This window comes from Setaria italica, chromosome II (assembly GCF_000263155.2).
Source record: "Setaria italica strain Yugu1 chromosome II, Setaria_italica_v2.0, whole genome shotgun sequence".
NCBI classification, from domain to species: domain Eukaryota; kingdom Viridiplantae; phylum Streptophyta; class Magnoliopsida; order Poales; family Poaceae; genus Setaria; species Setaria italica.
Genome location: NC_028451.1, coordinates 17,178,405 through 17,193,450, shown reverse-complemented (window position 1 = coordinate 17,193,450; position 15,046 = coordinate 17,178,405). Strand labels below are relative to the sequence as shown.

Genomic DNA, 15,046 nt, shown 5'->3' with positions numbered 1-15,046 from the left:
AAGCTTGCCCTACTGATTTTAGGTCCAGTCTTTGTATCTGGAAGCCTACCGCTGTAGCTATAAGCAAATATTAGATATATATAGCCATATTCTTGTACGCGTGTTGTATTCTTGTACATCAAGCCGCTATATATAAAAAAGGTCAAATACCTCTAAGGGTGTGAGGTGTTTTCCTATTCTCTGCAGATACATAGACCAACCTGCCTTCACTGTTGGATGACATCGTAAACACGAGGTAATTAGAGACTCAGGTCGACATGAATCAGTCCATAAGCCTCAATTACCCTGTTCTCTCTTCTGTGGGAAAGCTTCACGCCTAACTCCAATGAACTGCATGTGGAAATATGACAATGACAATTGGATTATATTGTTACTGATTAGTACTTCTTGGGTGTGATTTGTCTTTCATGAACACATGGTGTGGGGGTCACTAGTCAGGCAAGATGTTTGGAAATCATGACTCACACCAAATTCTAAGGACATGAGCACTGGAACTACCATTTAAAAAAAATCATCTAATCCAAAATTTGGACTGCAAAGACTTGTTAGCAGTTAGTTCTTAGTGGTGGCCTAAACAAAGATTACTTTGAACATTTTTACGATATTTAATCATAATTCATAGTCAGTTGTAAATTGTCAGGAAGATCATCTTGGCATATGAGAAGAAGATAACATTTCATCATCCATGCTGCGTTGTGTGCTCACTTCTGATGACTGCAAACTGGGAATTGGTCTGGACTCACGTAGATGTTTCTCTTCTTGTTCACTATTTTTCTGTACCGATTCATCTTTCCTTCTAGCAGTCTGGTCTATGGTGAATGACCTAATTAGCCCATGTAAAACTGAAGCCACAACCATCATGGCAGGCCGTTCTTCTCCCTTCACGTTTAAGCACCTTACTGAAAGCTCTGCGACGGCATAACATTGGTCTTCACCTGCTTCGGCCAAAATGTGCGGCTCTATCTCCTGAAGTAGGCGCCCTTCATTAAATAGAACCACCAGATGCATAGCCAAGTTACATGATTCTTCCGGCCTTGCTGCAGAAATAGGTTTTTGCCTGGTCAACAGTTCTGCAAGAACGACTCCGAAACTGTAAACGTCACTCTTCTCAGTGAGCTGGCTGCTTTGGAAATATTCGGGATCAAGGTACCCAATAGTCCCCTGAATAAGAGTAGTTATATGAGTTTGGTCAAATGGTACTGATCTTGATGCACCAAAGTCTGCTATTTTAGCCACGAAGTTCTCATCCAGCAGAATGTTACTTGATTTGATGTCAATGTGTATGATTGGAATAGAAGACGTGGAGTGCAGATAGGCAAGTGCCTCTGCAGTTTCTGCTGCTATCCTTAAGCAGTCTTCCCATGTTAGAGGGCGAGTTGCATTTCTGTTGTGGATGTGCTGGAAGAGTGTTCCATTAGGTATGAACTCATAAACCAACAATGGTACCTGTGTCTCTAGACAGCATCCCAAAAGCTTGACAACATTTGGGTGATCATGTTAGGACCTTGCCTAGGATCACTAGAGTTCATCTAGTCGGGTTCGAGAGAAACATGAGGGGCAAGGGGTTCCTGGTGAGTGCCTAGTGTGAGAGAGGAGAGTAAAGGGGTACCTTCACCCCTAGGGGTGGGAGCAGCAGAGCTGCTGGCCATCGCTCGTTCTGTTGACGGAGTCTGCGCTAGGCAGCGACGCGCAGTGCCGAGCTTGGTCGGCGGTGAAGTGGCGGTGGAACTTCCCGCCGCTACTGCGCAACCTAGATCGGTAGGTGTGTCGGTGGGGGCGGCTGGCTGCGGCGAACCTCGTGAGCCGAGCCGGGTCCCCCACCCTGTTTATATAGCGCAGCGCGACAGGGGCCCACCACCCATTGATAGGGTGAGCGCCCCCGATCAGGGCGCAGATCAAGGTCCTGATTGGCCGTTGGGCCAATCGGGAAAGAGATCAATCTAACATTCTCCCCCTTGATCTCATCATTTACTTTTAGCTTTGCACTTTTCACTTTTATTCGTTTCATCGTAGATTAATATGTAGAGCATGTTTCATCGTCACAGCTTGACTGCCGATAGAATTAACAGCTACAACACACCTTTCTATTTTGAAACAATTCTGTTTCTTTTGGGCCTTATTCAATCCAGGAATCATAGGCTTTCCCTTAAACCCATGCCGGCTAAGTGTTCCTTGAACACATTGGGAGGTAAGCCTTTCGTGAGCGGATCCGCAAGCATATCTTTTGTTCTTATATGCTCGAGACTTATAGTGTGATCCTGGATTCTGTCTTTCACAACGTAGAACTTTATCTCAATGGCTTTGGAAGCATTGCTTGATTTGTTGTTGTGAGCGTAGAATACTGCTGGTTCATTATCGCAGTACATCTTTAGTGGTCTGTGAATACAGTCAACCACTCTCAATCCGGGTATGAATTTCTTTAGCCACATTGCCTGCCCCGTGGCCTCATGACATGCTATGAATTCTGCGTGCATCGTTGATGACGCAGTTACTTTCTGTTTTGAGCTTCTCCATGAGATAGCTCCTCCTGCGAGAGTGAATACGTATCCAGACGTGGATTTTCTATCATCCTTGTCTCCCGCAAAGTCTGCATCTGAATACCCTTTTATCTCTAGGGAATCAGATCTCTTATATGTAAGCATGAGTTCTTTTGTGCCTTGCGCGTAGCGCAACGCCTTCTTTACCATTTTCCAGTGTTCTATACCTGGATTACTTTGATATCTACCGAGAACCCCGGTGACAAAAGCTAAGTCAGGGCGAGTGCACACTTGTGCATACTGTAAGCTTCCGACAGCTGAAGCATATGGAACCGCTTTCATTTGATCGATCTCGTACTGGTTCCTGGGACATTGAAAATTCCCAAAACTGTCGCCCTTGACTATAGGAGCAGGTGTGGCTTTACTCGCATGCATATTGTACTTCTTTAGAACCTTTTCTAAATATGCCTTTTGCGATAACCCTAGAACCCCATTCAATCTATCTCGGTGAATTTCTATGCCCAAAACATATGTTGCTTCACCAAGATCCTTCATATCGAAGTTTGAGGACAAGAACTTCTTTGTCTCTTGCAGTAGACTGATATCACTGCTTGCAAGCAAAATATCATCCACATACAGGATTAGGAAAATGTATTTCCCATTTTTGAACTTTGCATAGACACAATTGTCCTCTATATTCTCTTGAAACCCAAATTTCTTTATTATATCATTAAACTTTAGATACCACTGTCTAGAGGCTTGCTTTAATCCGTAAATGGATTTCTTTAGACGACATCCCATATGCTCTTTGTCTTCCATGACAAAACCCTTTGGTTGTTTCATGTAGACGTTTTCTTCTAAATCCCCATTTAGAAATGCCGTCTTTACATCCATCTGATGTAACTCTAAATCAAAATGCGCAACTAGTGCCATTATGATTCTGAAGGAGTCTTTACATGAGACAGGAGAGAAAGTCTCATTATAATCTATTCCTTCTCTTTGTGTAAAGCCTTTTGCCACAAGTCTCGCCTTATATCTTTCTATATTCCCTTTGGAGTCACGTTTAGTCTTGTAGACCCATTTACAGCCTACTGTTTTGGCTCCTTTAGGAATCTCCTCAAGTTCCCAAACATTGTTGGAACTCATCGATTTCATCTCATCTTCCATGGCCTCTAGCCACTTCGATGAGTGAACACTTTTCATGGCTTCTTCATATGAAGTGGGATCACCTTCTATATGAACTTCTTCTGTATTATAAACTTTATAACAATCAGGGATGGCTGATTTTCTGACCCTTTGAGACCTTCTAGGCCCCTCACTTTCAGGCATATTCTGTGCCTCTGCTTGTGGCACACTATTCTGAGGTGGCTGCTGTAACTCTTCCTCGTGTGCAACAATGGGTTCGGTTGGCTCCTGAAGGACAGGTTCCAAAACTTCACTCATCGTTTCCACGGGTGGAATCACAACAGGAGCCTGCACCACACTATCAGGAACTGTAGCAGGTGCCTGCACCACGACCTCAGGAATTATCGGTGCGGGAATAATAGGTAGTGAGAAGTATGGTTCCTGAATCATCGGATTGGGTGCACACACCCGCTTCTCCTCAAGATCAATTTCTCGAGCTACCATGCTCCCCCTCACCATCTCATCCTCTAAGAAAATCGCCTGTCTCGTTTCTACAAACTTTGTGAATCTGTCTGGACAGTAGAAACGAAAACCCTTTGATTTTTCCGGGTAGCCAATGAAGTGGCAACTTACTGTTTTGGGATCTAGTTTCCCGATGTTTGGGTTAAACACTTTGGCCTCAGCTGGGCTCCCCCACACACGTAAGTGGTTTAGTGAGGGTACTCTTCCTGTCCATAGTTCGTACGGTGTTTTGGGCACCGACTTACTTGGAACTCTGTTAAGAATGTGAATGGCGGTCTTCAGTGCCTCCATCCACAGTCCTAATGGTAAGGTGGAATAGCTCATCATGCTGCGCACCATATCCATCAGTGTACGGTTACGCCTTTCAGCTACTCCATTTTGCTGAGGTTCGCCCGGCATTGAATACTGGGCTACTATGCCATTTTCCTGCAAGAACCTTGCAAAGGGTCCAGGAACTTGGCCGAATGGGGTATGCCGACCATAGTACTCCCCCCCACGGTCGGATCTTACTATTTTGATTCTTTTGTTGTGCTGATTTTCAATTTCAGCTTTAAATATCTTAAATTTATCCAACGCTTCTGATCTTTCTTTGATAGGATAAATATAACCGTAACGGGAGTAATCATCCGTGAATGTTATGAACAAGTCATAGCCATCCACACTTTTCACAGGAAAAGGTCCACAAATGTCAGTGTGGATTATCTCTAAAATTCCTGTGCTACGTTTAGCGCCTTTTTTAATTTGCTTTACAAATTTTCCTTTAATGCAATCAACGCATTGTTCTAAGTCTGAGAACTCTAATTGAGGAAGAATTTCATTCTTAACTAGTCTTTCTATTCTCCCCCTCGAAATATGGCCTAAACGACAGTGCCATAATTTCGATGATACTTCTTGAGTTCTCTTTCTTTTCTTTGTTTCTTTCTCTGACGAGGATACATTCATATTCACATCACACACAGAATTAACTTTTTCACGCAATGATAATAAATACAACTCATTGTGAAGGATGGCAACACCAACACATGCATTATCGAACCAAATGGCACACTTTCCATTACCAAAATGACATTCATAACCATCATGGTCCAAACGTGAAATACTTATTAAGTTTCTGTGTAATGAGGGAACATAAAGCACATCTTTAAGTACAAGCATGAAACCATCAACTAGCTCTAAAGAGACATCGCCAACAGCTTCTACTTCTGCTTGAACTCCATTTGCGACTTCAACGCATCTTTCGCTTCTTTGCGTAGTCCTCGTCGAATGGAATCCCTGTAAAGAATTTGCAACATGAACAGTTGCACCTGAGTCAATCCACCAAGTAGATTTCGAATACTGTGTATACAAGGATTCATTTACAAAAGAAATGGTATTCTCACCTCTTTTTGCCATTATTGACTTTAACCAGTCAGGGCAGTCTTTCTTGAAATGCCCCTTTTTCTTGCAATGTAGACATTGGTCTTTGTCTACTGGGAGAAGCTTTTGGTGATTCTGCTGCATAGGAGCTTTTCCACGTGCCTTGAAAGAGGGATTAGCAATCTTTTTTCTGTTATCCTTCACATAGTGCAATGAGCCACCATGTGAGGATCTAAGTCTGTCCTCTTCCTGCACGCACATGGCAATCATTTTCTCCATGTCCCACTGTTCTGGCTGCATGTTGTAATTGACAACAAAAGTGTCAAACTCTTTAGGCAGAGAAGCAAAAACCAAATGCATAATGTGCCCAGGCTTGAGCTCAAGATCCATAGGCTTCAGCTGCGCTGCCAAGTTATACATCCTCATGATGTGATCTCTTATGCCAGTCCCTCCGCCATTGTACCTCTCTGTGGCCAGCTGCTTGAACAGCTGGGTAGCATATATCTTTGAGGAACCAGTAAACTGATTCCTTATCTTGTCGAGATACTCTGAAACGGAGTCACACTCTGCGATCGAGCCCAAGATGGCAGGCTCAATTGTGTTCTTTACCAAAGCCATACATTTCTTGTTGGCAGTGGTCCACTGTTTGTTTTCAAGGGTGTATGCCAACTCCAGTGGAGCATAGTCCCTTTCCTTTTGCTGCCATGCAGCATCATCATCACCATCAGCCCTCACTGGCTTCTGTGGAGCTTGTGGCTGCGGTGTGGTCAGCACCCAGTCAACTTCTCCACAAACGAAGGAGAACTCAATCTTCTTCCTCCATTCTGTGTAGTTGTTGCCTTTGAGAATGGGTATCTCTTTGAGACACGCCATTAAGTTGAATGATCCTGAAATTCACAATCCATAAGTGAGATCATAACGACAATTGCATGAGTCATTTCCAACGTTGGTCAAAAAAGAAAACATACAACTGTTGATGCAATTTAAAACTATATCACCGTTGGGCAGAAATAGAAATAAAAGCATCAAAATAACTTTTTAAATCATGATACAGTTATTAACAACGTTGGTCAGAAAATAACAGTACCATGATCTAATTAACTTTATCATGCTCTCACAAAATTTAATTATCTCGTTGGTTCAAATTAAATTGAAATAGAGCAATAAATATGACTTTTGCAGCGGAAACTGTGAAATAAATCTATTTTCAGAAGCAAAACACTGTACAAAACTTTATTAATCTCTAATACAAATTATCCCGTTGGTTCAAATTGAATTAGAGACTAAAACTGTGCAAAAACCATTAATTAAAAGCTTCTGGAAATAGAAAAAACAAAAAAACAAAGGTTACTGTTCAAAACGCGAAAACCGGCCCGCTCGCGAAAACGACCCACGGTCCGTTCCCGCACGCGGCCCGTTCGCTCGGCGTCGGCGGCCCGCTCGCGCGGAACCGGCGGCCTGCTCGCGCGGCCCACGAAAACGGCCCGCGAAGGTGGCTGGACGCCGGCCTCGCCCGCGGCGCGCGCGCGCAGGCCGCAACCTGGGCCTGGGCCGCGAAAGCGGCCTGCCGCCGCGTCCCGCCTGGGCTAAAAGACGGCCCGTTCATCCTGAGCCGTTGACTTTGATCGAACGGCCACGAGTGAAAAACGGCGGAACAAAACCGGCGGAGCGCCGGCTCCCCCGGAAACCCTAGTCACTTTCCTTCTTTCCCCCGGCGCGCGTCTCTCCGCTCGCTCTCGCCGCGGCGGCGGCGGCGGGGCTTTCTCTCCCGCGCCCGGCGATGGCCGGCGGCGGCGGTGGAGGGATAGCCCCGCCGGCGCACGGCCGCGGCAGCCCCCTCCTCCCCCCCCTTTTCTTTTCTATCCTTTCCCCTTCTTCTCTCCAAAGAAATCCGAGAGTTCGAGATCTAGGGTTAGATCTAGATGAAAAAGAAGAAGGGGCGGCGCCACCGCGGGCCCCCTCGCCGGCGCGCGCGTCCAACCCGAGGGTTGGGCGCGCCGCCGTCGAGCGGTCCCGTAGTGGTGCTTGTGCGCCCCCCCCGGGCCCCGAGCGGAAGCTCCGGCGGCTCGGGTGAGCCTTTGCTCCGGCGAGCCCGAGGCTCGGCCGGCCTTTGCCACTCGCCGGCGATGGCCGGCGGCGGTGAAGGCGACACAGGTAAGTGGTCCCGTGTCTCCCTTGCTTTAGATCTAGGGTTAGGGTTAGGGATTCGTTTCTGGTGCTTTTCTTTCTTCTGCTTTTTCTCGATCTACTGTTTTTCCCGATCTAGAAAGACTTCTAGGAGGTGTCTGATACCAATGTTAGGACCTTGCCTAGGATCACTAGAGTTCATCTAGTCGGGTTCGAGAGAAACATGAGGGGCAAGGGGTTCCTGGTGAGTGCCTAGTGTGAGAGAGGAGAGTAAAGGGGTACCTTCACCCCTAGGGGTGGGAGCAGCAGAGCTGCTGGCCATCGCTCGTTCTGTTGACGGAGTCTGCGCTAGGCAGCGACGCGCAGTGCCGAGCTTGGTCGGCGGTGAAGTGGCGGTGGAACTTCCCGCCGCTACTGCGCAACCTAGATCGGTAGGTGTGTCGGTGGGGGCGGCTGGCTGCGGCGAACCTCGTGAGCCGAGCCGGGTCCCCCACCCTGTTTATATAGCGCAGCGCGACAGGGGCCCACCACCCATTGATAGGGTGAGCGCCCCCGATCAGGGCGCAGATCAAGGTCCTGATTGGCCGTTGGGCCAATCGGGAAAGAGATCAATCTAACAGATCAATCTGCGACAAGATGGCAATCTCATTGACAAATTGCTCCACTTGGCTCTCATCAAACACCTTGGACTTCTTTATGGCGACTATAGTTTGATCTGGAAGAATGCCCTTGTACACTGTGCCGTGTCCACCTCGGCCAAGGATTCGACTCTCGCTGTAGTTGTCAGTAGCAGCCTTGAGCTCTTCTGCACTAAATATCTTTGCCGAATATCGGTCCTCGCCTTGAGATGTGATTGTTGAAAATCTCTGCTGCAATGGTAAGCCACCATTCTTCCTGAACAATTCTGCTCTCTTTCTTCCTAGCTCTCTTTTCTTTATCGCCCAGCAGTAGCACGATGCAGCGGTGGTCACTGTAACCATAAGTGCAAGACCTACACCTGCAGATGTGGGAGTAACACTACTGAGACCACTACAAATAGGACTGAATGACTGATGAGTGATGACTGTTGAATTGATTATTTTGCTACAGATTGTGCATTTGATCAAGATTACTTGTGTCCTGACTGGCCCCATGTAGCTACATTGAGGTAATTTTTAGGACTTATGTAAACTGTATTTCTCTCTTTATCACTTATCAGTACCAATGGCATGTTTAATCATTTTTTAACAAAAAGTGAATGCCGTGTTTAATCTACTTTACTTTTCATAAACCATAATGCTAGCTTATATATGATGGGGCCTTTTTTGAGGAGTTTGTTGATTAATATGCATTGACGTAATGTGGTATGCATATGATATGTATTGAGGTCTGATGAAGTTACCCAAAACTGTTTCTAGAGGAAAGTGCTTTTGACAGCTAAAACAGCAGCCACTACCGTTTTTCCGGCCATCACCACTCATCCCTTCAGGGCAGGCGCACGAAACAACTCCTTCCGAATCAATGCAGTACTTAATGTATGTACAAGGGTTCTTTTCCGGGTGATCACACACGCTGATACCTGATAAATAGCCAAGGATCATCAACGACATCTCTTTAAAGAGATTTTTCCACAAATAGAAAATGGCATCGCACTAAAGACCCGGTAAGGCCTTGTCTGGCTGCAGTCAAATCCACTTCAATCCACATATATGAATTAGGATGAATTGGAATGAAAATTAAAACTGTTAATTTTCTACTCCAATACATCCTAATACATGTGGATTAGAGTAAATTGGAGTGCAACCAAACAAATCCCAAAGGATGATAAAGTCATGATGAACTAATGGATTCGTACACTCGTAGCAACGAACAAGTTATATGGTGCCTGTACCTTGCGGTTGTTGCGTAGGAGAATCTGCAGCACAAAATAACGTTCATTGTTAGATCTTTCATCAGTACCTCTAAATGTAATCAACAAATATATAGGCATATATCTACATTAGTTCAGGATTCAGGTATTTCTTCCATGAGAGACAATTGTTGAATGCAAGTGACTGGGAGTAACCTCGAAAGACAAAATGAATCAGTCAGTTGTAGAATGATTTAGAAGCTAATCTAGTTTCTTTAAATAACCCAGAAATTTTTTTCGGCATGTTGCATTCAGAAATTATGTTACGGTTCTGAGGGTTTATGTTTCATTTTTTTCTTTGAAAATATAATAACAATAGGGATTAAAGATTTCTACATATGCTAAATTGTATTCAGAAAGTATGTTACAATATACAATTGGCTACAATAAGCATAGGTAGCTAAAATCACTATTCCTTTGTCCACAGATATAAGAACTTCTAGAGTTTTTAAGGCGTTAAAAATAGATAGATTAGGCGCATGCACGGATGTGCCCATCAGAAGTGGACTACGGTTTTTTTTTGCATTAGTTGAATAGTTATAGCCCCATTGTTCAGTAACCCCTGGTTTTAAATGGCAAGTCACCACCTAAAGAAAATATATTGCATATTTGTTGAATTAAATTAATGCTTGGAGATTCGTCCAAAATCCTTATATATATGGACAACTCTAAAACTAAGAGTCCTTACGATACAATGGAGAAGGTTATGTTGAAATATTCCGTTCAGAAAACAATATTCTAAAATTACTATTCTACTATTACTATTACTGATTGAAGGCCTCCAACAGAGTCTCTACATTAATTCTCATAAGACGCACTAGAAAAACAATATTCTAAAATTATTATTCTACTATTACTAATTGAAGGCCTTCAACAGAGTCTCTCAAGAGACATGCTAGAAAACAACGAGTCCTAAAAATTCTCAAAAAATAAGGAAGATCTAACAATTGATCCAGTAGACTTTAATTACCACTAATAATAGTAGGCATTCAACCCATTCAGTTTTCTAAAAACCCTAACATAGCATCTTCTAATGTGGAAAATGTCTAAATAACCATAAAATACCCTTATATATGTTTCTAAATCACATACTTTTGTTACTATTAATATATAAAAAACAATTTAAAGTAATCGTACATGATGTGCATACATTTTAACTTAAACATTATAATATATGTGTTTCTATATTGTAAGCACTATATTTTTATAGAAAATACTATTGCACATATAATTCTTTGATATACAAATTAATATCTTGAACAGTAGAGGAGGTTAGTGCGGACAAAAAGTGTCTATGTCCTTCCTTAGTTTTTTATATGCCTTTTGAGTAAACAGTAATTATTAGACATTAATATTAATATTCTCTTAAGGTTAGTACCATTGGCCCCTCCTACATTTTCTTTGAAGTTATATCAACGATTTTGATCACCTCAGTGCAAGCTTAAATGACCTTTTTTGCTGTCATGGTAACTAAGAGCGCAATCTAAGGTCTAAAATTCTTATTTTTAACAAAGTATTGAAGTAGAGTTTTCATAAAAGGTACCGTAAGGAAAATACTTATTGATTAATTTGATGATACTAATTATACTAACTAATGTGATTAAAATTTGAAAATCAATGACATCATGACTCATGAGACTTGAGTTGCGGTAAGAGCTATTCTAAGCTAAAACTTTAACTAAATGTATATCGAAATACATGCATGGAGGTGTCATGTAGAAAAAGAGAACATATAGATATGGATGAAAAAATACAAAGTACTTGATAATTTTATCACGGTCAGATAGAGGCCCTTTATATAGATATTGTATTAGAAAATAAACAAAAAAGAGAGCAAAGGTTTAAACACAAACTTCTAATGATTATATCTCCTATAATATTCTAACTTGTTCAATAGTATGGGTTGAGAGATTAGTATGCTAAATTGACAAAAGAAGTTCGAAACGTAGGACATTATTACCAGGTGTCACAAGAGTGGTGTTGCAGCCTGTTCCTGTCCTGTAACCGTCACCAATATTGTTCTTGGGGCAAGAACAAGTATAGCCTCCCAAAGTATTGTTGCAGAGGTTCAGATAGGTGCAATTGTTACTATTGTAATTCCGGCATTCGTTGATATCTTGACAAACAGAACAACACACTTCGTGTCAGAAAGCAAGGTGAAATATTTGTATCCATAACAGACAATAAAATTGTATGTTACAAATGAAAACTCTGCTATGAACCAGCCTGAAAGAGTAATACCAAACACCATTCAGGGCTCAAACTAATTGGTTAGTGTAGGAGAGGCGTGAACAAGCATCCCAATCATCTGTTTTGAATTCTCTTCAGCTTGAATTGAAGTGATTTCTTCCTTCTCAATAAAATCGCTTAGTTCCTCACAAGTAGCTTATTATCATCTTATCTCGAAATCTACCGGTCCAGTTTCAATCTTTCAGAGATACTTATACGGATAGGGTGTGTATACGTGCATTCGTAGAGGTGAGTACGCATGTGTATGAATGTCTGTGTCTGTACCGTGTTTTGAAAAAAAAAATTGTGTGTGCTTCCACATGAAATCGTAGTTGGACTGTGAGGAACATATTTGATAGACACTCTATATAATTCTAGCATTTCAACACCTGTTAGTCGGTAGATCAATTAAATATCCCAACTAATAGTTAGTCAGGTAGCCGTGAGCTTTTACTCTATTAGACAGCTGGTAAGTATTATTGACTTAATTGCTGTAGATGCTAATATAATATGTAAACAAGCCAGTAGCTTGTTAGGGTCTTTTGATAGAGAGGGTCTGTTTGATAGAGCTCCTCGTATAGAGAAGCTAATTATCTGACTAAAAGTGTTGCTCTATGATTTTCTCAGATAAATTATGTATATAGTAACTTTGTGCATGGAGTGAATCAGCCTACATTTTTTATCTTCCAGCTCACTAGTTCATTTTAAAGAATCACTTTATAAAATCAGTATGGAATCACTTAGTTCTTAGCAAAAACTGTACGATAGAGCTCCTTCTGAATTTAGCCTAGAAGTTGCTCTAGGAGCTCTGCCGAACAGTTCTCTTGCTAGCAATTCGAACACAAGATTTCTTAGGCTTTGTTACTTTCTCTTTTATTTTAAGGCTTGTTTATTTTCAGCCTTCATTAAGGTGTTCTACATAATAGACCCCTTCTATTCTACTACTAGCAAATATGTCTGTGTGTTGTAATCTGGTGTACAATTTGTTTCACGGTGCTCCTGTCAATGATAATGATCTAGCAAATTTTTGTTGGATTTAGCTAGACTTGACTCAACCTTAAATTAAATAAACTCCAAGGTCCATAATAAATGTTAATGCAGTAAAGGATTAATCATGTATGAAAAATTGATAGGAGACTGGCTCAACTTAAATATGTGGTTATTATGTGCACCTGTTGTGAGTTTAAAAAAGATGGAAGACGTGCCACACACAAACATTTCATTACGCAAACGAGTCAGGAACTATGCCACGACATGAGTGGTACAACGTCAACGAAGATTTTGCATCTCTAAACTAAAAGTAGGGAGGAACGAAGTTTTTTAGCTCCAAATTAAAAGTAAAAAGGATGAAAGTGAGGAACGACAAAATAAGAGACAAAAAGAGTAAGGTTCCCTTTGGTTCATAGGATTTCCAAAGGAAAATGTAGGTATCAGCTATCCTATGGAATGAGCACTATAGATGCCTTTGGTTCGCAAGAAACGATGGAAAGAAAAACATATAAATTTTTCGTATTATTCAACTTTCATAGGAAAAACGAAAGAAAAACAAATCCAGCGAAAATTCATTGGTTTTTTGACTTGTGCGGAGGATCAAGGCAAATCGCTGGCTGAGTTGTCATTAAACAGTGGACAAGAATAAGAACACTTCCCTGCTCCGGCGATGGCGTCTCGTGTTAACGCTCTGATTAAATTTACACATAGTTTTGTTTTCTATGCATTTCCTAAGCTCAGCCAAATATCCATTCTAATAAAATTATTTAGTTTTTCACGTGTATTCCTATCTTCTTATATTTTTAAATTTATGGGTTTTGTCAATCCTGCGTTCAAAAAAGGTCTAAGGACGGACAGAGGAAGCAGAGGGAGGGACGGAATAAAGAAGATATAGATAAAATAATGCGAACTGTTTTCTATTTTTCCTACTTTTGAGAAACATGAGAAACTCCTTGCGAGTTGCGACCGTTTTGGACGAATGAAGAAGAAACCTTAATTTACCTTGGCATCCGTCACTGACGTACGCATTCCCGTCGTACCCGTCAGGGCATTTGCAGAGATAGCCCGATCCGCTGGGCGCGTCGACGCAGGTGCCGTACTTGCACAGTGGCTCGAAGGTGTAGCTCTGAGCTTGGTCGCAGGTGGTGCTCCCAATCGCCCAATCCAAAATCATCCTGCGCTCACCTTGCGGCAACAAGGCCTTTTTTAGCGGCCGTACCTGCTCGCCACCGAAAGTGAAGACGGCCTCGTCTTTGTCCAGGAAGAAGGCGGCGCGGCAGGTTCCGTCCTCCTCGCCGTCGCCGGTGCCGTTCGCCGTGGTCCTTTCGAAAGACAGGCTCAACGCCTTGGCGCCGTGCACCTGGTCCATGGGGGCCTCGCAGCAGGCTTCCCCAAGGCAAGAGCCGCTGATGTTGGGGGTGGTGCACGTGGTGGTGCAGCTGGGGTGTTGCGGTAGCGGGCTGAGATCACCGGGCCGGTTGAAGAAGTTAGCCATGAGCGTGCGGTTGCAGCCGAAGTTGACCAGCTTGTTACTCTTGGAGAAAGTGAAGGGCGTCCCTTCCAAGCTCCAAGTGAACGTCGTCCCGTCCAAGCTCTTTGGCCCGCCGGTTCCAGTGTCCGGCGTCGGCTTGCCCTTGCCGTCGTAGCACACCTGCGCCATGGGCTCCGCGAAGATGACCACGTAGCTGCCCCGCACGGACACGAAATCGATTCTGTATTCGTCCTCGCCGATGGACAGCATGGCCTCCCTCTTTGGCCCGCATATCACCCCGAAGCCGTGTCGAGACTCGTTTCTTCTGCCGAAGGGCTCCGGGACGTTGTCACACGTTGTTGTCCTCGGAGCAGGCGCCGGACGTGATGGCAACAGCAAATCCTTCGAGTGCGCGGCGCGAGGCAGGGCAGAGACGAGAGCGAGCGCTAGGGCGAGTGGTCGTGCAAGTGTGCAACCGCATCAGCGGCAGCTGCAGCGGCTGATCGGCGGTTTCTTCCACGCGGCATGCCGGCCGCCGGCTGCTTTTCAGTGGCGCCCGGCCGGCGAGCGAAAGGGTACGTAGGGAACTGCTAGGGGATACTTCATGTGAGTCTGTGATCAGTCTGGACTATGGACGTGTATTCTTGTGTGATTTTCGTGGATTTCTTTCAGTCTTTTCTCTGGAAAACGATGCTCACGATTTAGCACTTAGCAGCACTAGGAGGTAATGGGCAGGTTTAATTCCAAATTCCAATCAAGGTGAGTCAGTGCCATACGAGTCAATGCACCACGACGTTCGAAATGATGATAGGCAACAGGCCATGAGTTCCAATGGGACTAGCTAGTGTGGATCACAATCGT

General features: G+C 43.5%; 1 protein-coding gene across 2 annotated transcripts; it reads right to left on the bottom strand.

Moving 5' to 3' along the window:
- Positions 1 to 6,307: 6,307 nt before the first annotated feature.
- LOC111256283 (wall-associated receptor kinase 5-like) lies at positions 6,308 to 14,807 on the bottom strand. Of its 2 annotated transcripts, XR_002676311.1 has the most exons (6): positions 13,717 to 14,807; positions 11,456 to 11,611; positions 9,478 to 9,501; positions 8,989 to 9,165; positions 7,890 to 8,604; positions 6,308 to 6,367 (listed from the first exon to the last, which is right to left on the bottom strand). XR_002676311.1 is itself a non-coding variant. In XM_022824058.1 (5 exons), the coding sequence occupies exons 1-5, from the start codon at positions 14,453 to 14,455 to the stop codon at positions 8,216 to 8,218; spliced, it is 1,485 nt and encodes a 494-aa protein (XP_022679793.1). In that variant the 5' UTR covers positions 14,456 to 14,807; the 3' UTR covers positions 7,340 to 8,215. The 2 variants fall into 2 exon arrangements, 1 of the variants encoding a protein (XP_022679793.1); XM_022824058.1 differs by lacking the exon at positions 6,308 to 6,367 and having other exon boundaries at positions 7,340 to 8,604.
- Between the last annotated feature and the right edge of the window lie 239 nt (positions 14,808 to 15,046).